The sequence below is a fragment of the Haemaphysalis longicornis genome, unplaced genomic scaffold (genome assembly GCF_048455015.1).
Source record: "Haemaphysalis longicornis isolate Haplotype H1 unplaced genomic scaffold, Haemaphysalis longicornis Haplotype H1 scaffold_10, whole genome shotgun sequence".
Taxonomy (NCBI): domain Eukaryota; kingdom Metazoa; phylum Arthropoda; class Arachnida; order Ixodida; family Ixodidae; genus Haemaphysalis; species Haemaphysalis longicornis.
Window position 1 is genome coordinate 132,701,497 of NW_027526204.1, and position 23,304 is coordinate 132,724,800.

Consider the following 23,304-nt stretch of genomic DNA (forward strand, 5'->3'; position numbering starts at 1 on the left):
TAAGTCCACAATTGCAGCCGATTTGCTTCTTCACTTCCGCAACGACCATCATTGTCGGTATAAGTGTGAGCTTCCTTCTTTTTTTTGGAAGTGATAAAAACTGGTCACCACCTTAGAGGAGCGTACGCTATGAAATTTCTCGTTCCAAGCAAGTGTTGCCACGATTACTACGAGCGCTGGATTTTTTTTACCATTCTTGGCGGCCAATCTCCCTAAGCGGGTATGCTTGGCTTGACAAACCTGCGCCGGGGACGCTGGGCGGTCGCCGCTAGGCACGTGCACAAGAGCGCAAGGTATCTTCTTGGTTTTAGATGCGAAGCATCTCTTGCTCGGGGCTGTGTCCCTCCTTCCCTCGTTGTCCGCCATCCGCACTCTACTGCGCATGCGCGTCTCTTCAGCCCCGTCAGCGTTTGGGCCGATGTCAGCGCAGTCCACTATAAAAAGAAATAGTTGGGCGGCGCCCGGTTTCGATCCCACGACTCTCTGGCCGCAACGGGAGGTACGTGGCGCTCTTCCCACTGCGCTACAAACCGAGACGGGAGCATGTGCTACGAACGCGCCTTATGTCCTTCACTCATCCAAACTACGTCAAGAAGCTACTGATACAACGAAGGCACGCGAAGCTGAATGTCAACGGAAACGACGAACTGAAAACTAATGGGAACTTCAGTCGACCCCATGGCTGCTTCGCATGCTACTCAGGGTTCCCCTACGGGAATATGGTGTAATTTTTTCATCTGTCGGGCGGTCACCGCAAAGTACGTACTCATGTGCACTTGGAATCAGCTTCTGTTAAAAACCTGTCCAAGCGTGCACTAAGCCGGGCAAGGCTTGTATCATAGCTAAGCTGCAGGGTTTCTTTCTACGCGAGCACTGAAGGACCCATCACCACGCATTTGTACAAGTTTGAAGTTGTTTATTTACATGTTCAGTTGTCTCTTTGCACTGCGGTAGTAGTAGTCATCGTCATTTGCATCGATATCATCGTGTTACTTATGCAAAGCATTACATGCGCGGTAGAGCTTGACAGCTGGGGCGCAGCGGCGGCGCGTACGTGCACGACGCATGCACGGCGTTCCTGGAGCCGCGTCGATGTTCCGTGCAGCACTTGTTGCGCCCGCTGTGGCGTTGTTGGTTGCTAGGCAACGCCAGGCGCTCCTCAGGGTTTTCGCCAGTTTTCGCTGGGCTGTCGCCGCGACGCTCGCGCTCACGAGCGCTCGGCATTTGCTTGGCATTTGTAACGCGTTACGCGTTACACCCCACACATTACGCCAGGCTACAGCAGCTCCGATGTTAAAAAGACTAAACTCAGTTCCCCGTTGTGTGAAATCTGCGAGAACAGCGGAGCTGTGGTTTGCTTATGTCGGCTCGAATACCAGCGGGCGGTCGCCCAAGAACGGTGGCGCCGTCGCCGCTCAAATTCTACGGTTCGCACGGCGAAATCGGCAGCGAAACGTCAGCGGCTGGAGCGAGAGGAACCATCCCTGCGAGACCACTGTGCCCTTTATCGGTGAGTCTAGGAAGCGGTTTCTTCGAAGTCACCGGTGTGTCTGGGGGCGTGCTCCTACCCCTACGTGACTTACAACCTTCAGAAGAGTTGTCAAAAATCTCGACCTACAACCGCTTCACTGTTAAAAATAAAATGGCCGCGTATATGCTCCTTTCGTTGCAAATGTCGGGGAAAGACGGTAGTCGACTGGCGCCCCTGGCAAGTAAATGAATCGCTTCTTTTTGCCGCTCAGCTCTCATGCTGTTCCTCTCCCGTCTCGTTCCGTCTCGTTGCTCAAGCCAGTTTAAATTTACCGTGTTCCACTGCCCCAAGTCGGGGCCCCGATGCCAGTGCTGCCGTACGGCAGAGGCGCGAGTGAATCGAGGAACCCTACTACAACATTTAGAGAACCACGTTGCCCTACCCCAGAGCATTCCAACCGGAACGCGAAACCTATCTAGTATAACCTTCCGTTGCTCTTGCCGTTTGATTTTTTTAAATGCCGCGAGGTAGCGCGGGAAACAGGAAGCGGCGGTTTTCTGCAGAGGATGTAGTATTTCATTTGCTATCGCAAAAACCAAGCATCCGTGAATTTTTAATAAAATAACACTGCAAATATCACTCATGTATTGATTTTCTGTCTTCTTTTTGCCTAATGTCTTGTTCTTGTTCGACAATGTTGGCCAGTATGAACATTAAATGACTTGTTCTTGTTCAACAATGTTCACAAGTATGAAAACTGACACAGGACTTAGTCGTTTAGATTTGGCTGTGGGTATATAATACCCGTGCTACACGAGCGTTTCAAAGGCCCTCGAGTCGAATGTCATCTGGCTCAAATGACATCTTTGAGCTGCTACACGACGGTTTTCAAAGGCATTTGGTTAAAATGGCATTTGAGTCAAAAGAGCACGACAACTGACCTTTGAGAGTCTCAAAGGCCTTTGAAACACGAACGGTCCTATGTACTCTCGGGCTCAGTTTCTGCAAGCCGTAATGTCAAAAACAGTTATTTACGAGTAAAACTTGCTGTTTGAAGGGCAAGAGATTCATAATTTTTCACTTGTTTTCATTCTCTGTCACTCGCTCTACGATTGCTACGATTACGAGGTAACTTGGTACTCTCAACACCGGTGGTGCGAAAAAAACAAAACAAAAAGAAACTAGCTGCCTTGTGCATGTTTTGTGTGCGCTTGTAGATCGTTATCAATTTGATAACTAATAATTGCTTTTTTTGCCAATTTTATCTCTAAAATTAAATTCTCACCAAGAACGAAACATAGCAGCAGTGGCGAAACCAAAACATGGCGGGCGAACGCGGAAACTTTCAACCGCGTTTGAGAATGGTCGTGTAGACCGACAGAACTTCCAGTTCGAATGACATTTGAAATTTCGAAGGCCATTCGACTGAAATGTCCTTCCAAACGCTCGTGTAGCACATGTATAAGACTTGCGCAGTTGCCGGTTCACTTTGGCCGGGTGGCTGAATCGAGTTACAGACAGACAGGCCAAAATTTCTGCTTTTATGTAGCCCAAGGAAGACTATCGTCTTAAAAAAAAACAAAAAAACATTAGACAGAGACTATGCTATACGCGCCACCAGCAGGCATTCAATTGGCTTTGAAAAAACGTGGTTGTATACCATTTTTGTGGAAAATATTTGTAAGAGCCGTTTATGGCAAGCCAAGCGGCAGACGCAACTTTTATTAACGCCGTCTAGCCGATCACCACCGTAACTGTTTCAAACTGTTAGGGCGATGCCAAATACGGTAAATTCTCATTATAACAAAGTCCTCCGTACTGGGAACTTTCATCTTTACAAGTGTTACTTTGTTAAAAGTGGGCTTGACGTTTTGTTTTCTATACACTGACACAATTGCAAAAAAGCCAGATTTTGAATAAAGAGATTTCGTTATCGCTAGGGTTTACTGTATGCCATCTCGCGTAGAATTCGACCATGACGCAAATTGTTTTCGCTTTTACTCCCACGTTTGGTGCCAGTATCGAACGCCGGCTGTTTGGGTTTTCGTCCTCCGGAACGAAATATGTAAGACGACGCCGTCCAGATGCACGCCCCCTCATCCCCCTCTCTCGCGTTTCTGCGCTCGTACCGCAAGCGCGGCGACTACGCTTGGCGTCCTTTGAAGCTTTGTTGCTCAGCGATGACGTCTTTATCGACCGCGGTCTGTCCGGCGTTGTTTGCTGCGGCTCCATGTTGGGAGTCGCGCAGCGGTTCAATAATTAATCCCCACGATCCCACTTTCTTTGCTAAGTAAACGTCGGTTGGCGGCTTCCACACCGAAAGGGGGTGGGGCGGTGAATTGCGATGTGGAGGACTCGGGCGCCATCTCTGGAAATTGTATCAGTAGCGCGGGAATTTTGTGTTTGTTTGCTGGCGGCCGGCTGGGACTGACATGTATTATAAATTGGACGTCCGGGAACGACCGTCAGCGGACCTGGGGGCGCGGCGATTAGCGCACGGCTCTAGCTTGCTTCGCCGATGCACTTGTCCCCTTGGCTGCAGCACGTCGATGTAAATGTGCGCGGGATTCCGTATTTGCGCGATTGTAACGCGCCCCCGACTGTAACGCGCAGGTAATTTTTGTCACGAACGTCTGAAAAAATATATATAAAAAATAAATATGCGCAACAGCTGGCGAATGTATGCCCATCGAAGATTGTGCACGCGAAAATTTACTCGCGTAATGTTGACGGATTGTGGCTAATCGGATTGAGTTGGATGTTTGTGTTCATGGCGATGCCGCTCGACGCTTTGAGGCCGATTTCGGGTTCGCGCCCGATTGGGACACGCACACAAATTTGAAGGCTACTTTTAGCGAACACGCTGAGCACGAGGACGCTGGTTCGATTCCCGGCCACGGTGGCCGCTTTTTCGATGGAGGTGAAAAGCAAAAACGCCCGTGTGTACGAGATTTCCGCGCAAGTTAAAGATCCCCAGGTGGTCAAAATTCATCCGGAGCCCTCCACTACCACTGCGGTGCGTCTCATCACCTGCGTTTCGACGGTGCGCTAAACCCTACAATCAATCAATCAATCAATCAATCAATCAATCAATCAATCAATCAATCAATCAATCAATCAATCAATCAATCAATCAATCAATCAATCAATCAATCAATCAATCAATCAATCAATCAATCAATCAATCAATATTTTAGCGAACAAAGATGCGCGTTAGGATCGTGCAAATACAGTGGAACGGTATGAATGCCGCGCAGCTTAGCCAGATCTCTCAGGTCGGTTGGGTAATCAGATACACGTATTAACGAAGTCACTTTGCGAGAAATCTCGTTTTGTTCGAAGTGTTTCACGGACACCTCTGCACTGCACTGGAAGAACATAGTTTACCCCATTGCTGCCGAACCTCGTTATAACGAATACTGATCTCGCGAATTATCGGCTATAGCGAACTAAATACGAGTTTCGGTTGCTCACGCTTCATTTAAATGACGCTTATTCTTTTATAGCAAAATCGGAACTGCGAGAGTCGCGTAATATATCGGCTATAGCGAAGAAATGTTTGGTTCGCGCGAGGTTCTAAACACGAAAGCTGGCATAAAAAAAATAGAAAAGTTGAAGTTATCTTTTTTTAATAGTTTGGAAAACTAAAAAGTTAAACTGTCCCGTTTGTGCGTGGACACTGGGTAAAACTTCATCCTGCAGAGCTGTGAAAAACCCGCAGATAAAGATCACATCATTTTTCAAAAAAAAGAATGCAGGCCCCTTTTGTCAAACGAACTTTGTTCTGTTGTAATTTCGCGTTGTCATGTTCCCATCCATTATTTTGAAATGCCACAACAAGACAGGCAAGGACTACATCGTATAAGCCGATCCTAAGCTCAGAATAGTTTATTTGTTTTAGTACCGAGGAATATTGCTCGAGCCAGAGTGCCGATTTCCAGAACCGATTTGGCACATCCGAAGACATGGGCGCAGTCCAGACAGTTCCACGAGGCCGGCGAGCACACTAGTCGGACCAAGCTTTGAGTCTTTTCCTCTTCGCTGGCTGCGTCTCCACGGCGAAGTGCCACTCGTCGAGCTCGTTGAACGCATCCGGGCATTTCTTGAGCTTGCCCGTGGCGATGCAGTCAACCTGGTCTACAAAAGGTTGTATGTCCTCGTCGAAGCGTTGCGGAGCTTTCTTGCCTTTCCTGGCCGCGGTCCACTCGACCAGGTTCTCGATGACTACTTTCAGCTGTGCCTTCTCGTCTTTGTTCAGATACCTCTGGAGCCTGCGGTAGCGGCTGCGGTATGAAGAGGCGCATGGCGAGGTTTTTTAATACCGGAAATAGTGGTTATGACGAAGTCGGATTATTCGAAATATCGCTTTATTCAAAGTGTTGCGTGCCTGCCCTCACTGCAGAATAATTGAGACCCTTAAGGGCATAAATAACTGCCTATATCTAACACCCAGACACCTTAGAAGCACAAAAGAATACACCCTCTCGGGTGTTTGAGGGTTTATAACACCTTTACACCCTAGCAAAACACAACACTACACACCTGCCGCGGCAGCTCAGTGGCTAAGGCGTTACGCTGCGGAGTACGGGGACGCGGGTTCGATTCCCGGCAGCGGCGGCCGCTTTTCTGATGAAGACGAAAAGCAAAAACGCCCGTGTGCTCGAGATTTCGGCGCACGTTAAAGATCCCCAGGGCGTCAAAATTAATCCGGAGCCCTCCACTACGGCGCACCTCATCGCGTGCGTTGCGTCGGCGCGTTAAACCCCGCAATCAATCAATCAATCAATCAATCAATCAATCAATCAATCAATCAATCAATCAATCAATCAATCAATCAATCAATCAATCAATCAATCAATCAATCAATCAATCAATCAATCAATCAATCAATCAATCAATCAATCAATCAATCAATCACAACACTACACTATTTTAAATGCTGTTTTATCGTTAAACACCATCTTGCAAGTGGCGTTTTTCTGTGTTATGATAGTGTGTAAATCATTTTACAGTGTGCACGGTAGTGCTTTCTGAGCAATTCATCCCTGCTTTACACGGAGAGAGTATTTTGTGCGAATACTTCATAATATCCAGGTTTTTTTTTATATTTAGAGTAGAGTTTAGAGTAGAGTATATTCCATGATCAGCAGACAAAAGTCTTTGACAACAGCGCGGAGCATTGAGAAACGTGTCTCGCTTGTGTCCCACGCTGCTTCCTTGAAGAAGTCATGGAGACAAAGCCCAACCTTGTTCAATTTGAAATAACCATCGTTTCGCAACTCGCTCAGCTGTATATACTCCAGCCACGGAAGACGTGTTTTTGACAGAAAATACGACAAAATATTGCAAAAGTTCCACATTTTGCGCAACACGACTTCGTCAGTGACGCAACAGAGGGAGCAGTGAAAACAGTTTTCGCATCAACACCACGTTAGCGTGCAACGGAAACGATGAAATGGAACTGGACGCCTCGGCTACTATTGCCCAGTCATGTCTGGTGTGGTTGGCTGCGCAAGCAGGCGGCCAATCGAACAGACAAGAATAACGTAACGGCAATGAGAGTTGTGCCGTGAAGATGACCCTGTGCACAACACTGAGGACTGAGGCTCAAGTGAGGCACAAGTGATAGCTCTAGCGAGAGCAGTGACACTGAGTGAATTATATCGTCTTTCAGTCAATGTATTCTACTTGCTAAATATACGCCTTTTCTTCCTACATAGTATAGCAGTAGCCTTGGTGCAGCCTTTCCTGTAATACGCGAGGATATTTTTTTTTCCGGCGGGCCTAAAGTGGGTGTGCGGAATATATGCAGAGCGGGTTATACCCGCAAAAATGCGGTATATGATGCGAGAGAAACATCGACAGAAACTGGCTCAAGAGTTCCCACGCCTTCGGCTGTTAGCAATCGCTCACGGGACTGCGTTCCATCATTTTTACATTTTGATTAGTTGGCGAATAAGTTGAAAACAAAACCTGTTAATCTATGGTTCGAAAGCGAAACCTGCGACTATGAGCGCATGCTTTGCCGTGCCGGCAGTACCACCACGAAATGTGCAGTCTTTGTCAGAATTTTCTAGGCCACGCCAGCAGTTTCTGGGTCACAAATAATTCCAAGCAAAATCTTCACGCTCGAGTGTGACCGAGCTGCTGTTGTCCAATAACGAAGACTGTTGTTGTTGTCCAATAACTGTTGTCCGAGCTGTTGTTGTCCAATAACGAAGACAGCAGGAGCTGTCTTCGTTCTTTCATGAACATGCTTTTATCAGCTTTCTAACAAAAAACATTTGAGTCTCATTCGATCCATCAGCTTCTATTTTGAATTATTTGTGGCCCGTTAACCTTTTCCGTGGTCTATAAACATCTGACTTCCTCCCAGCGTTGCCAGTTGGCAAAACGTGAAAATCGAACTGGTGCATTGCCTTGATAAGTATGTCCACTCCCACTTGGAAAATGCGGAAGATTACTTATTTTCCCCGTCACGGTGTTCTCAAACAACGTTGTAGCAGTAACATTAGCGCCAATTCCGTTGCAATGTTTTGGAGGGGCCGGGAAGACAAAATTGGCTGGCGATTAGGATGCTCCCTATTGCGATATTTGGGTGCACCTTCAGTGCGCTGAGGCCGCACTCACTCGTGGGTTCTCTCGATGGCAGCGATGATGAGCCTCTGCGTCGGCGGTGCGAAGTGCGCCTCAGGAAGGGACCGCGACCCGCGTCTTAGGCAGGGAACGCACATAGTCACGCGCACGCCCCCCTCACGTTTCCGGCAAGCGTCGCGCCGTCGAGCGCCTTGTGCGGGCCCAGCATTCTGCCCCCTTCCCTCCCCACCGCACACTTTCGGAGAGCACTGGCTCACGCCGCCACGGCGAACCCCCCCCCCCCCCCCCACCCCCTTTCCGAATTTCGCGCCGCTCGCCTCCTTTGCTTTCTTTCATCATTCGCTTTTTCTTTCACTTGTCGGTCTTGCCATTGTTCACTCGGTTACGACTGCGACGCGGCTCAGCCCAGAGACGACTGCCAAAGGGCTGCGCCCTAAAACGCAAGTTTGGTTCGTTAAATAGACTGTTGTGTCCCGATAACAAAACTGCCAATTATATCGCAGTCTTCAAGCAAATAACCGAATAACCGACATAATCAGGACAACAGACGCAGCAGTGGCGGCTCTCCGGCCGTTTTTTGTCAAGGTCTCTGTGATGCCGCCGTATCTTATTTGCGCGATTGGGGAATGCGGATTAGAACCGCCGCTAAGAACCATGACTGGGCGATAGTAGTGGGGCATCTAGCTCCATTTGATGGTATGCTTTCAATGCTAACGGGTAGTTAACACACTCATTAATATGCTTTTAGTGCTGGCCCATTTTATCTCGCTCCGGCCCATATTACGTCACTGTAGCGCGAAATTTGAAAATTTTCGAAAATATCTGGCGTTTTTTCGGTTATCAAGCGTCTTTCTTAACTGGAATGGGCCTGCGTGAGTTATCGAAGGCTTGTTCTCTCAAACTGAGCAAATGTGTACGTGGTCTCCATATCCCCTTTAAAGTCGCCATGGAGGAGGGCTTTGTGGTTGCAGGTTGTACTAGCACCTGTTTAAGCAGGCAGTGAATTTAAAAAAAAATGTAGCTGGATCTACAACACGGTAACGTAAAAAAAAAAAACCTCAGAAACGTTTCTCGGTTTCAGAGATTTGGATTTCAACCCATAAAGACTCCGAGGGTTTCGAGGCCACCGCGTAGCACTGGAGAGACTTGTCACGGTAATAAGTACGTCACTCTATTTTCGTTTATTCCCCGTTATGAGGGAATTTGAGGGAAATAATCACTGGACAAGATTTCAGGCACAATCAAGGTCACCAGTGGCAAGAGTATTAAATAAGTTAGCTGCCTTGGTTCGAAGACCCCGCAATCCAACAACAGTGATAATTTTTTGGGTCACTTAAGGTTTGCTTACGTGCTTTGAAGTCGAAAGCCTCGCGTGGTTCTGTAATGGCGGGTACCCTTCATATGCACGCCCATCCGTCGAAGCAGCAGCCATGCTATTTTAGCGTTATTAATCCACCTTAATTTACCTTGATCCATCTCAGTCTACCTCAATCCACATTAGCCCATCTTAGTCCACCCTAATCCCGCTCACCCACATTTACACCTTACTCGTCAATACTATTATGAACTAATCAATTACTAATTCAGATTAATTTCGCAATATCCAGACACTCACTACGTGAAGCTGCTCCATACGGCGCGGCTGGTCTCGCGCCAGAGGTACCGAATGCCGGCGATGTAGGTTGTCAATCCGATGTCGCCGTTCTTCACGTACGACCCGAGGTCCTGCTGCACCGAGGCCCGATTCACCGTGGGCACGCTCTCGAAGTTGTCGCTGTCGAGCAAGGCGAACAGGGAGCTCCAGAGGGTGCCGTCGTACAGGGTGCTCGCGGGAGCCGCCAAGTTGTAGAACAGGAACAGCGCCCCGACTCTCGCCCGGCCCAGTCTGGGGAGGAGGATATAGAAGGCAACACAGTGGTCCAGAGAATCCCGTATTTATTGCCAGGGGAGATATATTGTAAAATGATTTACACCCATGAGGGTGTAAATTACTGTTTATAGCAAACACACTCATACCCTAGCAGAAAAAAATAAAGAAAAACACCCTTAGCCCCGTCTAAAATCACAGCAGGAGTACCGCAAAAACCAAACAAGAATTCCTGTCGTACAACAGAAAGCTTTGTTGCGACAACAGAAGTCCTGTTGTTACGACAAAGCCACCTGTTGTTACGACACACATTTTTGTCGTAACGAAAGAGTCAATTTTCTCAACAACAAACATTTCAGAACTGCCATTGACGCCACTCTTCACAATGGTCAAGGTCAGTCAAACAATGTGCAGCTACTGATGGAACATGAGGATGACGACAAGACAGGAATGCGGCACGACGGAACATCAAAATCAGGAATAGAAATACCACACACGACATAACATCAGAATGAGGACATGACACGAATACCACAATACGACAGTACGACAGGCGAAAATACGACAAACTACAGAAATTCTTCTTGTCGTGTTTTTCGACTGTAAAGGATGTTTTTTCATGATCGCACCCCTACACCCTAGCAAAATCACGAGAATGCGCCCTTTTACAGCGTGTTTTATCGTTAATTATACCCTTTAAAATGGTGTTTTTGTTTCTTGAAAGGGCGTAAGACATTTTATAGTGTAGAGACGGATGCCAACTAGGGGCAATCGAGCGTGTTCGTTCTCTGACGAGTTATGGGTAATCACCGGGTCCGGTAACATGAGCGAAATCTACAAATTTCCAGCGCTTAGGCGTTTAGCGATGAGGTTTTGTAGAGAGTTTAGGATAGAAGAATTCCATAGAGATGTCCGTATTTATTCACGTGGGAGTGTGAGAAGGGTGCCGACGAGGGGAAATCGAGCCCGTTCGTTCTCTGGCGAGTTATGCGTGATCACCGCGTTCGCTAACATCAGCGAAAATGAATTTCCTAGACCTAATGGTGAGGCGCCGGTCTGAAAGGGGCTTTTTACGCTAGCACGGGCTACGGTTGACTCGCGCTATGCTAAACTTATGTTGAGGGCGCGGAATATGTTGCGCGCGTTCGCTAATTATCTCTTTTGACGTGCTCATTTGCGCCACCATTTGGAATTCGATACAGTGACCCCAAAACCTTCACACAACATGGCGAAAATTCGTTACCCAGCTCCGAGGTCATGTGAATTATGTGTATGACACTCACGACGTGACCTTGTTGAGGTCCCCGGTTAGAAGCGTATCATTAACGTCCACCTCGATTACTGTGCCGTTCAGAAGTATCCAGCGTGGATTGATCGGAATCGTCCACGAGTCGTTGACATTTTCACTCTTGCGAAAGTGCGCTTGTCTCACCGTCACCGTCTTCCTTTCCCCTTCGCCCGACACCTGCAGCAAAAAGCAAGGAGGTGATCGCCGTAGTCATACTGAGCTTCTAACAGCCCGAAACCACGCCAGCCTGCATAAGAGAGGCCATAAAGACAAAATAAAACCTTGTTCAGTTTGAAAGATCTCGCCTTTGGTAACTCGTTAAGGCCCAACCACATGCACGCGTAAAATCGACGTACTCGCGCAACGACGTAAGCCTGCGGCGACATACGTCGCTGCCTTTACGCCGACCGACGACGTCGGAGAGGGCGAGTAACCACATATCGCCGCAACGCGCGCGTAAATCAATGCGCCGCGCAGTGTGGCTCGACTACTTCGGACTCAGCTTTGTGGCGACCAGTTCAACTACATTTTAACTCAAATAAAACAAATAATGCCTATTGTCACAAAAATACGTATATTTAATACAGAAACAACTAAAACAGTTCTTGGGACATTAAAAAACGTTAAGGATTAATGCATTCTTGGCAGGCACAAAACCCTTCCGCTACATTTGGCGTAAAACTGCCTAGCTCCCATAGTGGCTAGTGGCTCGTTGCTTCGCGTGTTTTGTCCGGTTGTTTGGTCATTGTATTTTACTGTATTTTACAAATTACTTCGTTTTATCGCATAATGAATAGTGAAGTTAGCTTATTTATGAATTCACTGTCTTGTTATGCGACCTGACCGCCGATAATATCACCGCCAGAGGTGTACGTCAACACCGTACGTCCGAAAGTGCGCGTCGATGTCTGGTGCGCTCTGACTTGGGCGTAACAAGCGCGTACCAATGCATTCCGCGTACGCCGGGGTACGCCGGTTCCTTACGCGCTTACGCCGGTTTACGTACGCGTGCGTGTGGTTGGGCCTTTAAGCTCCATTGCAGCCACGAAAGACCTTTCTTCAACCGAAAGAACGCGAGAAATACTAGAAAACTCAAATTTAGCAGTGCAGTGACGTAATATGAGTAGAAGTGGCGTCGTATGGGCAAGAAAAATAATAATAAAGCTGTTCTACCCAACTTGAAAGCTGTCAGAAGGACAGAGCAGTAATTCGCTATAACGGGCTGTAGCGACGTTATCCGCTCACTGCTACCACCCAATGCAATTCAAATTTCCCGCCTTCTCAGTGCTCGCGCACCCCCTGCCTGAAACTGCGCCAGCGGCAGTTCTGTTCTTTTTGTGCTTGCTTTTCCTCCCGCACATGCCGGCGTTGCACGGCCACTTTTTTTCGCTTACTATCGTAAAAACCAACCCAAAGAGCATTCCTAACTAAATGAACGCGGTCGCTGCAGGTTAATTACGTATATTTTGCATCAAATGTACTTAGTTTTCTTTGCGCTAAACAACGGGGAGATGTATGACAAGCGCCAGTGGTTCACGAGTTTCGAACGCCTATGACTATATAAACCGCTTGGATTTCGAAGCCTCTGGGTTAGGCCGCGACGACGGAACGCCGTGTCTCTACTTGGGTCCAGCGAGCGAGCTACGACGACAAAGCGAGCCCCTAAAGTGCTCCGCACTTAAAAAAAAGCAGTTTTCCGTGTACACCTACACATTGGCAATCCAATGGTATACGATCAAACGGATTTCGAGGCCGTACCAGAATCGCCCAGTCATGTTTCTTAACGCCGGCTTATGTCCGCGCCTACCAATCAGAGACACAAGATTCTGTGACGTCATAGAGAAATGCTGGAATGTCGCTCGGTAGTCACCGCTGCTGCAAAGGTTTTCGATAATATCTCGATTATTTATTTGAAATTTGAAATAAAATTGGTTTTATTGTTATTGTGAATAAGCAGTGTTCTTAAAAAGCCAAAACATGCATTTTGTCTTCATGGCCCTTTCAGTTGCACTCTCTAGATAGCCTAACGTTTTTGAGTGCTACCGATAATTAGTGCAAGTGAGTGTGAGTCCACCAAGAAATTGTGGGGGTCAAAAAGCCAGTAATCAGTTGCAAACGCTCACTAGGAACGCGACTGAAAATGGTCCGCGGACCTGGTTGGTCGATCCCCAAAGCGTGTGCACGTAACCATATCGACAACAAAGGGGCTTTTATTTTTGTCTTCGTCGTGTGAGGGCACTGTACAAGGCCGACACATCTGGTTGTGTTAGCTCATTGTAATTTTTTAGTTTTCTAGGGTTACTTGTATTCCTTGTGTTTGTAATTTTGTTTGTGTTTGTAATCGGCCAAACACCTCCGTTTACCATATTATGATGATAACGTGTGAACTTCGCAGCTGATGCAATTTTGTGCGGATGCAAGGTGTTAAACGATTGGCATTGAAGGATACTCGGCAAGGAATGGCTAGTGACGTATTAATTATATCGCTTTCGGTTAATTGATGGTAGGTAAAGTTAGCGGCCTCTGGTACACCATCCCTACACCCCCCCCCCCCCCCTTATTTTTCCGAGGTCGAAAATTTCGAGGGGATAGGCACGTCGCCTTATGTGTCCCATCTTGAGTACGCCAGCGCTCTAGAGAAACGCATGAAATTGCAGCGAGACTTCGTTTGCACACGTGACGCACATCGGATGCTGCGCTATACAGCTTGCTTCGCTCAACAGCTACCTCAGCAAGAAAAATTTTTGGCTAGAGTGGTGTCCGACGTCACTATGAGGAGCAAAGGGGCGCCCGCTGCCTTATCTCGCCTAACGCCGCGTATGGTGCTACTTCACTCTCGCCATCGTTTTCGGGTTGGGTAATCTAAAAACGTTGGCTTTCATTAACAGTACCAAGATCAAACGAACCGTAACACTCGTTTACAGCTTTAAATCAGGACAATAATAATTGATACAACAGAGAAATAAAAAATCTACACAAGCGCGGAACTCGAACGTTAGCCCTTTGGAACACGAAGGCAAAACGTCGCGGCTACATCATTACGGCAGGCACACAATATCGCGACAGCCCAGCCTTAAAAACACGTATGCTGCCCGAAGGCACTCTACCACGGCTTTATGGCCGAGATGGCCCGCCATTGGACGGCAGTCTACGCACTGCGAAAAAAAAAAATGGCTCAGGTTTAACACCTATAAACTTGTCACGATAGAAGCCAAGGCTGCACACAGTCTCGTGAAATTTTGTCTTCTCTTGACCTTTCGCATCCTGTCGTCCAGCTATATCTACTGGATGATTTGATTCATGATTTCGCTTGCGCTAAAGAGCACGCACACAGTCCAGCTGATGCGCCGTCGATGCCGAGACTGAGGGACCAAGCGCAGGCGAAGCAGCCGTGAAAGGGACCCTGCAACACTTTCGATAAGCGCTTTCACTCTTTCCTTTTCGTCTCGAACCGCTGTGAAAGCTATAGCTATCACCAGCACAAAGCGGCACTGCGTGATTTGCTCGTCGCACCAGATATGCCTTCCATGTCTGCTTTGTTTTTGTGGCTTTTTCTTTTTAAAGTGGCCATCGAAAAGTGTTCATCCCTGCAACTGAAGAAAAGCCGGCCAACAGCCGATACATGGCCTTAGTGACGTAATTCCAGCCGTCGAAGAATGTCAACACCTGGAAAGAGAGGAAAATCTTTTGAGCGAGTTTACAAGTTATCTGATGGGCATAGAGCAGTAAATTTTGGCTGAGGTACTTGCGACCCCCTAATCTAAGTACTGGGTGTGTTGGGTGACTGCATTCTGCAAGCATTTAGGATTTCAAAAATAGTTGAAAAAAATTACACCATCTTCCCGTGGGGAACCCTGATGAGGATGCGAAGCATCGGGGCGGTTCCGTGTGGTTCCATTGTGTTGCCGTTATGTTGAGTGATCTGGTTTTTACTAGCGCCAGAGGGAATTCCGCGTCCGGGTCCACACTGGTGGCAAAGGCACGCAAGTACTGTTGTGTTACAGTGAGTAGGCGGTGGTTCTCGAGGCGCCAAAACCCGTCCATCATGTTCTTGTCGATGTTGTCTCAGTGGTAGAATCAATAGCCTCCGTCACCGTTGGTGAGGTAAAGGTTGCTGACATTGGTGCACCGGCTGAGAGCAATGTACACGCCCTCCTCTTCGCAGCTTTGTCTTTTCCGTCTTCTTCTTCGGCGGTTCCCGTACGGGAAGATGACGACGGTGGTTGAACGCGAACCTATCTCGTGATGGATTCTTTGGTTGGCCAATCCCCTAGGGGCATCCTGCCACAATCAGCATCAGAGGCGCTGCGGACGGGGCTGGTTGAGCTGCAAGGCGCGTGGCGCTTCCCGCCACAGCTTTAGTACGGGAAATTCAACATACTCCTCTAAAGTTTTCAGTTCGTCGTTTCCGGTGACGTTCAGCTTCGCGTGCCTTCCTTGTATCAGTAGCTTCTTGACGTAGGTTGAATGAGTGAAGGACATAAGGCGCGTTTGGAACCCATCAAACGTGTGGCATAAAGGGCCGTTCAATTACAACAAATATACATGTAGCCAGATGCATCTTAGACTGTTGTGATAAAATGGATCAAGCGGTGTCAATGGTACAGATAGATTTAGAGAAGGCCTTTGACAAGGTGTCACATGAAATAATGAAAATTCTTGAACACGTGAATGTAGGAAGAATAATTACCGAAGTAGTGCGTATGGCGTACAAGAAGTGCAGCACAAGTATTATAGTGAACAAATCTGTCAGCGCCCCCATTAGAGTGAGGCGCTCGGTTAGACAGGGCTGCCTCCTTTCATCTTTGCTCTTTTCCATTTACATTGAATTGTTTTGTGCCAACGTCGTCCACAGCCGTAAAATTCGGGGCTTTGCTTTGCAAGCATGCGAAGTGCGCGTACTTGCTTACGCCGATGATATCGCTTTGTTCTGCACGGATACAAGTAGCATAAACAAAATTATTGATATTTTAAAAAGATTTTGTAAATATAGCGGTAGTAGCGTTAACTGGGATAAGTGCCTTGGTTTTTGGCATGGTAAATGGCAATCGAAGCCCAGCGTATTTGCACTAATAAACTGGGTAGACACGCCCACGAAATACTTAGGCATCCCGCTTGAAAATTTTCAGGATAGTGACCCGTACTGGCGAAGGCAAGCGATCGAGATACGGGACAAAGCCGAAAAGTTGGGGGGAAAGCAACTATCCGTTTTTGCAAGTTCTGCTGTTTGTAATTTGTTTTTTGTTTCTAAATTGTGGTACGTGATGCAGGAATTACACTGCGGGCGTGCCAATGTACAAAGATTTCACCGTGTTTTTGCTGTGTTTTTATGGGGTTCCACATGAGAGCGAACGAGTCGGACAAATCTGTTTCGTCGTGTCCGCTCCGGTGGACTTTCTTTGGTGCACTTGCTCTTGTGCATAGTAGTAAACCGTTTCCTTTTTCTGCGAGATGTACGCGACCCTTTTTTGCGCACAGTGTGTCAGGTTCGTTTGGGTGCAGCACTGCCCGAATTGGTTGTTTTCTGTTGTGTTTATGGTGGTGGAATCCATGGCTACCTACGTGAAGTTGTTGATGCCACAAGGTTTCTTTGTGCCCGCTTCACCTTGGAATATTTATCTAATGTGCCGAGGAAGAAATTGTATAAGGATCTCGTGGATATGGTTTTGCCGATCCCACTGTACAGGTCCCTATACCGTGTGGGGCCGGGACAAGATGTTCTTCGGCGTGTAAAAAGAATGCCAGCTCCTGGCTATGTTAAATCGTTTTTCTTTAAATTGCATGTCGGTGTACTACCTGTAAAAACCTGGATGATTGAGAAAGGTTTATTTGTGCCTTGGGGCCCTGATTGCTTGCCATGCAAAAAACCAGAGACCATCGAACACGTGTTCATAGATTGTTGGGACGGGGTCTTCCTATGGGACGTGTTACAGCGTACCTTAAAGAAAGATTTTCCTGTGGATAGTCATGGAATTCGGTTTTTAGCCATAGAAAATGAAGGGGATGTTCCATACGACTTCATAATGTTACTGGCCCTACACGGCATATGGAAGGCTCGCATGGCCCGTCGGTACAATGATGTCGATGCGAGGCCAGGGAGGGAATACTTTTGTGAAAATGTCCGCTACAATGTAGAGGTGTTTTAAGCCGAGCCTAGTCCACCCGAGTGGCTGACTGTGCTGGAGAGTGTGGCGAGACTACCGCCTTTTTAAACCTTACACACTAGCAAGGTATGTGCTAGTGTTTTTTCACGTGGTGTAATTTTGTTGATGATTTGCATGTATGTATTGACCCAAACCAGGCAATAAAAAAAATTGTAGCGTAGTGGGAAGAGCACCGCGTACCTCCCGTTGCGGCCAGAGAGTCGTGGGATCGAAACCGGGCGCCGCTAACTATTTCTTTTTTTTATAGTGTAGTATCGCGCAGCTGTGGGTGTAAGGAGGAGATTTGTACATGCGCAGTGTGAGTGCGGACGCCGACGACGCCGACGCGGGATAGGCCACCGCTATAAGATTCTCCGCATCTAAAAAGTGTTGCAGGGTCCCTTTAAACCCTCGCCGAGACGGTCACCGACTAGTTCGCTTGCGCTGAAGCGCATGCGCAGATGGCTCAGCCGGCGCTGCGCGATGAAGCGCAAGAGATGAACCCATTTAACCCTCGCCTAGTCACGTGGTATCGCACCAGCGAGGGCGAAGCGATAAGAACGGCGCAGCTTGTTTCCTACGTGCGACGCCATGAATGATATTGAAAGATGTGGCGTAGTAGAGATTTCGTTCTAAAAAAACACTCATCTGCGTTTTGCACGTGGGTTTTTCTGTCGCGAAACAGGGATGATGGTCTGTGGGAAATTCTTTCGAGCCCTAAACGGGGCTCCGAGAGAGTCTTGCCGTGAGCACAGTGCGTCCAACAACGTTTCGAAGTCTCGTTTTTTTTCTTTAGATCTAGCAAAAATTAGCTCACCCAGCGTCGACGGTCGCAAGCAGGGTGCTTCATAGCGCGGCCATACCTGTGCAAGGAGGACCGGTAGGTCCTTCTTATTGGTCCAGCTGTCGAAGTAGAGCTTTTGGTCGATGGAGTCTCCCGTCAGGATCCTTGTGGCGCTGAACGAGTCTGCTGTTGTAAATTTGTACCTGTTAATGACGTCCTCAATCTGCAATGGCCGGCCGCCGCGCCAAAAAAATAATCAGAACAACAACAACAACACTAATAATAATAACAATAATCAAACGCTTTCCTTTGCAGTTCGCATCAACACTTTCAAATGGCTTCGATCTTTGTCCTGCACTTTGCGCCGCTGTCGTTTTGTAATAAGAAGGTTGACAACGAGGGTGGATTTCTCTGCCTGTCGGTTAGCTTGTTCGGCTGCGTTATTTCGGTCCCTTCATCTTCGGTGTACAAGCGTGAACGGCCACTTCTCGCTATTAATGCCCCGTGCTATAGAACGCTTTATGCTTTAAGGCGCTTCCCAATGAGTCATTTTAGGGGCGAAGCACCTTAAAGGGGCACTGACACAAAAATTTTGCATCTTGTTTTTTTTTGTTGCGATAAGTAGCTAGTGACCTACTTATAACCTGTAGAAACCTCATTTGCTTCAGCGTGCGACGGTTGTTTAATTAGAGGCATTTTCAATGCGGCCAGTCGCAGTTTCGGTTTCAGCGAGTGCCGCGAAGCGATGGATTTTGTGGATTTTGTGTGAACAAAGCTGACCACGTGACCGTCGAAGGGATATCACAGAGCAGAGCCGCCGTTGCACTGCCGAATCCGCATCGACGGCAGTTTCTGCGAATACCCCTACGTACTGATCTCGTGAGGCGCTTAATTAAAAAGCGACCGTGGATGTGACGCAGGCGCTGCGAGTGCAAATGCTACCACGGCTAAAGAACGACGCGCGACGCTCGAGACGGTGGATGGCAAGAGAGAGAGAACAACTTGGCGCGCGCTGGGAGCAGCCGGCCGGTCTGCCTACAGGTCCGCCTACAGATGTGTTCGGCTTAGCACTGCAGCGGATATTCGAGTGCCGCTCTCGTAAGCGGTGCAGGTGACAATTTTTAATGCAACCCGCCACCGCATCATTAACTCCTTTCTCATGTAAGCCACCATGGTCGGGACTTGGGGACAATTTCGTGCAGCGGTAACAAGCTAGCACTCGAGCTACCTGCGCCGGCCTGGGCCACTTCGCGGCCGTGGCCGCCGCCTGCACAGCGACCGTGCGGCTCGCTCAGTGCGCTTTTCGTGTCTCCGGCGCGTTTTCGCGTCCAATGTAATAAAAAGTAATAGAAACAGAGTGCCTGGAATCGCTGTAGAACTTTGGTCGCGGCCAGCTGCCCGATGAGCGGACGAAATCACGGCGCCTCCGCCGCCAACGATCGGGTCGTTCGTTCTCGAGAGCAGAAGCTCCGCCCTCCGGCCCTCCGATTGGAGCGGCGAGCCGGGCGAGCCGGCGAAAAACGCCGGCAGGGCGGAAGCGGCGAACACAAACTCGTGACGTGTTGGATGTTGTTTATTTACACAATCTCCTCGGGATGTCGATTGCGCGTGGTCCTCTGCTGGCTGCTCGGTTGCGTTTCGCACACTTTAAAATTGATTTTAAATATGTTCTAGGCTGTATTCGCCGCTGATATTTTGCAGATGATGTATATGTGTTTCCACCAATCTATCTCCGAAGTTATCTCGCCTTCAAAATTTTGTGTCAGTGCCCCTTTAAGGCCGAGGCTTGTCCGGCGTCCGTGCTCACGGCACAGCACCGTGTGAATTTTTTAAAGATCGTCTTCCTTGAGCTACTTAACCGCGAACATTTTGGTCTGTGCCTGTTTGTCTGTCCATCGATTCAAGCCGCCCTGCCAAAAGTTACGAAAATTCTTGAGCGAGACGTTTATGTGGGCAAGGCATTTCTGAACTACTAAATCTAGTGGCAATCTTCATACCTGTCAACATTTTTAAACAAAAAGTAAATATAAGGCCTATTTAAGGGAAGTCATGAATGCAGCAATTTTATGTGCATTGATCTTTTAATGAAAAATGCATGGCCGCTTGATTTTCGTGATAGCAAATAAAACGAACACCGCTTTTAGGTCCTGCGGAAAATAAAGTTTGTTCTCTCTCTCTCTCTCTCTCTCTCTCTCTCTCTCTCTCTCTCTCTCTCTCTCTCTCTCTCTCTCCATTGCGTTTATCGTGGTAGGTGGAGACTAGAGGGGGAAGCGTGAGAGGTGGCCGGGAGAGGGGAGGTATTTAGGTGGCCAGGGTGACAGAATAGCGTGGTCTTTTGACAACATTTGCCGCGAAGTCAGCGGATACACGGCCATTTTTTTTTGTTGCGGTAGCCGGGCGCCGGCTTTCTCGCTCAAATGAGACATTTTAAGGTGGTAGCCTTAAAGCAGTACTGACACGAAATTTTTATGTTACGTTTTTTTCGCTGCTATGCGTGCCTACCAGCCCACTAATCACATCATGACAGATTAGGCGGTCGAGCGCAGCGTAAACATTCATTTACGGCGTCGTTTATTCGTGCCAGTTTTGGTTTCGACAAAAAAACGCCGAGCGGCCGCCATGACAGCATGTATGACATGGCGTCACCATTCTTGCCGTATCGCTGCCTCTCTGGAAGCGCGCGCGAGCGAGCGCACGCGCGCGCCCAGACCGGCCGAGGTCTTCGCCGTCCCCACAGGCCCTGGCAGCATGACGTCAGTCCCAAAAGCACGACGTGTACACACGCCCGAGCAGCGCGCGCCAACCACAGCCAGCGCGTCGGCTTCGTCACGGGAGCCCCGACGTCGACAGTTTTGGGCACGTAGCAGATGATGTCACGTCGACCCGCTCTGGCCTTTCTCGTGCGGGCGAAGATTAAAATGGATTTTAAATATGTTTCGCTGAACGGTTGCTGTTGAAACTTGCTGGGAGATATCTCCTGATAAAAACGAAGCGCTTTACATAGTTATCTCAGCTTTGAAATTTCGTGTCAGTACTCCTTTAACGGTACCATGTTGAGAGAAACCGTCCTGTAGTCTGGTACAGAACATGGATGCCACTGTAAAGCTGCGAAACTGGAACGATATAAAATAGCACAAACACGCAGCGTGTAATGAAAAAGACTACGTGATAATATAGTTTTGCCTGCCACTACGGCGAAACTGATGCATTTAACTTGTCCGCACTTCCCCTGGCCATCAGGCCTTGGGAGGGTCTTCATGATAACATTGCCGCCAAATCTAAGCGCGACGCATTCCGTGACCTTCTTCATGCTCACATTTTTTCGCAATGTTGTACCAATCTGTTGTCACTGTTTTATGTGAATTTTGGGTTTATTCTCGGATTTTTGCGTTTCAAGTGTCTGTTTACTCTTGCTTGATTTTTATCTTGAATATGAGGTATGTTAGTCTTTGTTTGCGCAAGATATCGCACACGTTGTCTTTGTATTACGCGTTTATCTAGATCAGTGGTTCTCAAATGGGGGTCCGCGGACCCCATGAGGTCCGCAAGAGGATTTCAGGGGTCCGCGAGGCCTCCCTCAAAACCTTTTTCCCCCACCCTTCTTTTCTCGATTTTGCCAGCACTTGCTTGCACTGCAAAAAGGTGGCTTCGCCGCATCACATGTACATTTAGCTTCTCCACGTAGCACATATTTTAACATCTGCTTTTTTCGCGTCATGCCAGCTGTGAGAAGGAAAAAACAGGCAACATATAGGTGCGTGGAAGACTTTTGAATTCAAGAGCAAATTGTTTAACATTATGACGCGCATCTTCATTAACGTAATCAAGCAGAAAAGCCGGGCATTGGATAAGTGTGTGGGTGACGTAAGCTGCAAGTGCAAATTGTTTGGCATCATGGACACCGATTAACATATGCTCTATCGTGGGGTTCCCAATCGCTTTTGCAAGCCCAAAAGGGGTCCCCGGGGCAGTCATGGCTGAGAACCACTGATCTAGATATTCATTTACGGCCAATTTTTTATCTGATTTTTTTCTTGGACTGTGGTTCATTCGCATTTCGCACTTTTCTCTTGTACCCCCTTACTCAATGCCCTGTCAGGGCCTGTAAGGTGCTAACATGCTGGCTAACATCGGCGGCACGTTACAGCTTGACTAGTGAACCAATCTGCATAGAGTGCATAGGCGCATTTAATTTTTCGGTTAAAGAGACGCAATTCTTGGTTGGAATCAGGTTGAGTGACTTAGCAAAGGCATGTTCTTCATATACACCAAAGCTGCATCCTGTCTTCACGGCCCCTTTAAGCCACCGATCAAGGAGAAGGTTGGCATACCTTTTCGCGAAACCTTTTCCGGCCGAGTAGAGCGTCCTTGTAGAGCAGAAAGATCAGGAAGGCCTTGGCGTGCCTCGCGATGCTTTCTGTCGACGAGAAGTCAAATGTGTTTGGATCCACCGTGTTTAGCACGCTGCGGAAAAAAAAAACGCCATGCTTTCGTTAAGTAACTGATCCCGTCACAAAGGCTCTCGAAGAATATGTACAAATTCCATGAACGGTTTTCTAGCGCGTACCGTTCTTACCTCACTTGTCTTCGCTGCAAATTTTTTATTACCAGAGTTGATTGATTGATTGATTGATTGATTGATTGATTGATTGATTGATTGATTGATTGATTGATTGATTGATTGATTGATTGATTGATTGATTGATTGATTGATTGATTGATTGATTGATTGATTGATTGATTGATTGATTGATTGATTGATTGTAGGGTTCAACGCGCCGACACAACGCAGGCGATGAGGCGCATTGTAGTGGAGGGCTCCAGATTAATTTGGACCACCTCGGGATCGGGATCTTTAACATGCGCCGAAATCTCGTTCACGCGGGCGTTTTTGTTTTTCGCCACCATCAGAAGAGCGGCCGCCGCGACCGGGAATTGAACCCGAGTCCTCTTGCTCAGCACCACAACGCCTTAGCCACTGAGGCACCGCGGCGGGTATAAGCATATTTCGCTATGAGTAGCCAAATGCATTGAGTGCTTTCATTATTTCACATTTTTCTTTTGTTTCTTTTCGCCAGTGATGTTTATTTCCACCATTTAAAGTGGTTAGGTCCTCTATCTATCCCAATGATGCACTTTTCTGTGGAGGTAAGG

General features: G+C 47.9%; 2 protein-coding genes across 2 annotated transcripts in view; one reads left to right on the top strand and one right to left on the bottom strand.

Annotated features, from left to right (window-relative positions):
* LOC144159350 (protein quaking-B-like) overlaps positions 1-23,304 on the top strand; it is a 240,876-nt gene that overhangs the window by 109,137 nt on the left and 108,435 nt on the right. The window lies entirely within an intron of this gene.
* The window catches only part of LOC144158066 (aminopeptidase Q-like), a 36,089-nt gene continuing 18,262 nt past the window's right edge, over positions 5,478-23,304 (bottom strand). The window contains exons 6-10 of the mRNA XM_077688730.1: positions 22,482-22,614; positions 18,230-18,373; positions 11,219-11,400; positions 9,684-9,953; positions 5,478-5,754 (exon numbers count right to left, since the gene is read on the bottom strand). Of these exons, the coding sequence (XP_077544856.1) occupies positions 5,478-5,754; positions 9,684-9,953; positions 11,219-11,400; positions 18,230-18,373; positions 22,482-22,614 (1,006 nt within the window). The remainder of the gene's footprint in view (positions 5,755-9,683; positions 9,954-11,218; positions 11,401-18,229; positions 18,374-22,481; positions 22,615-23,304) is intronic.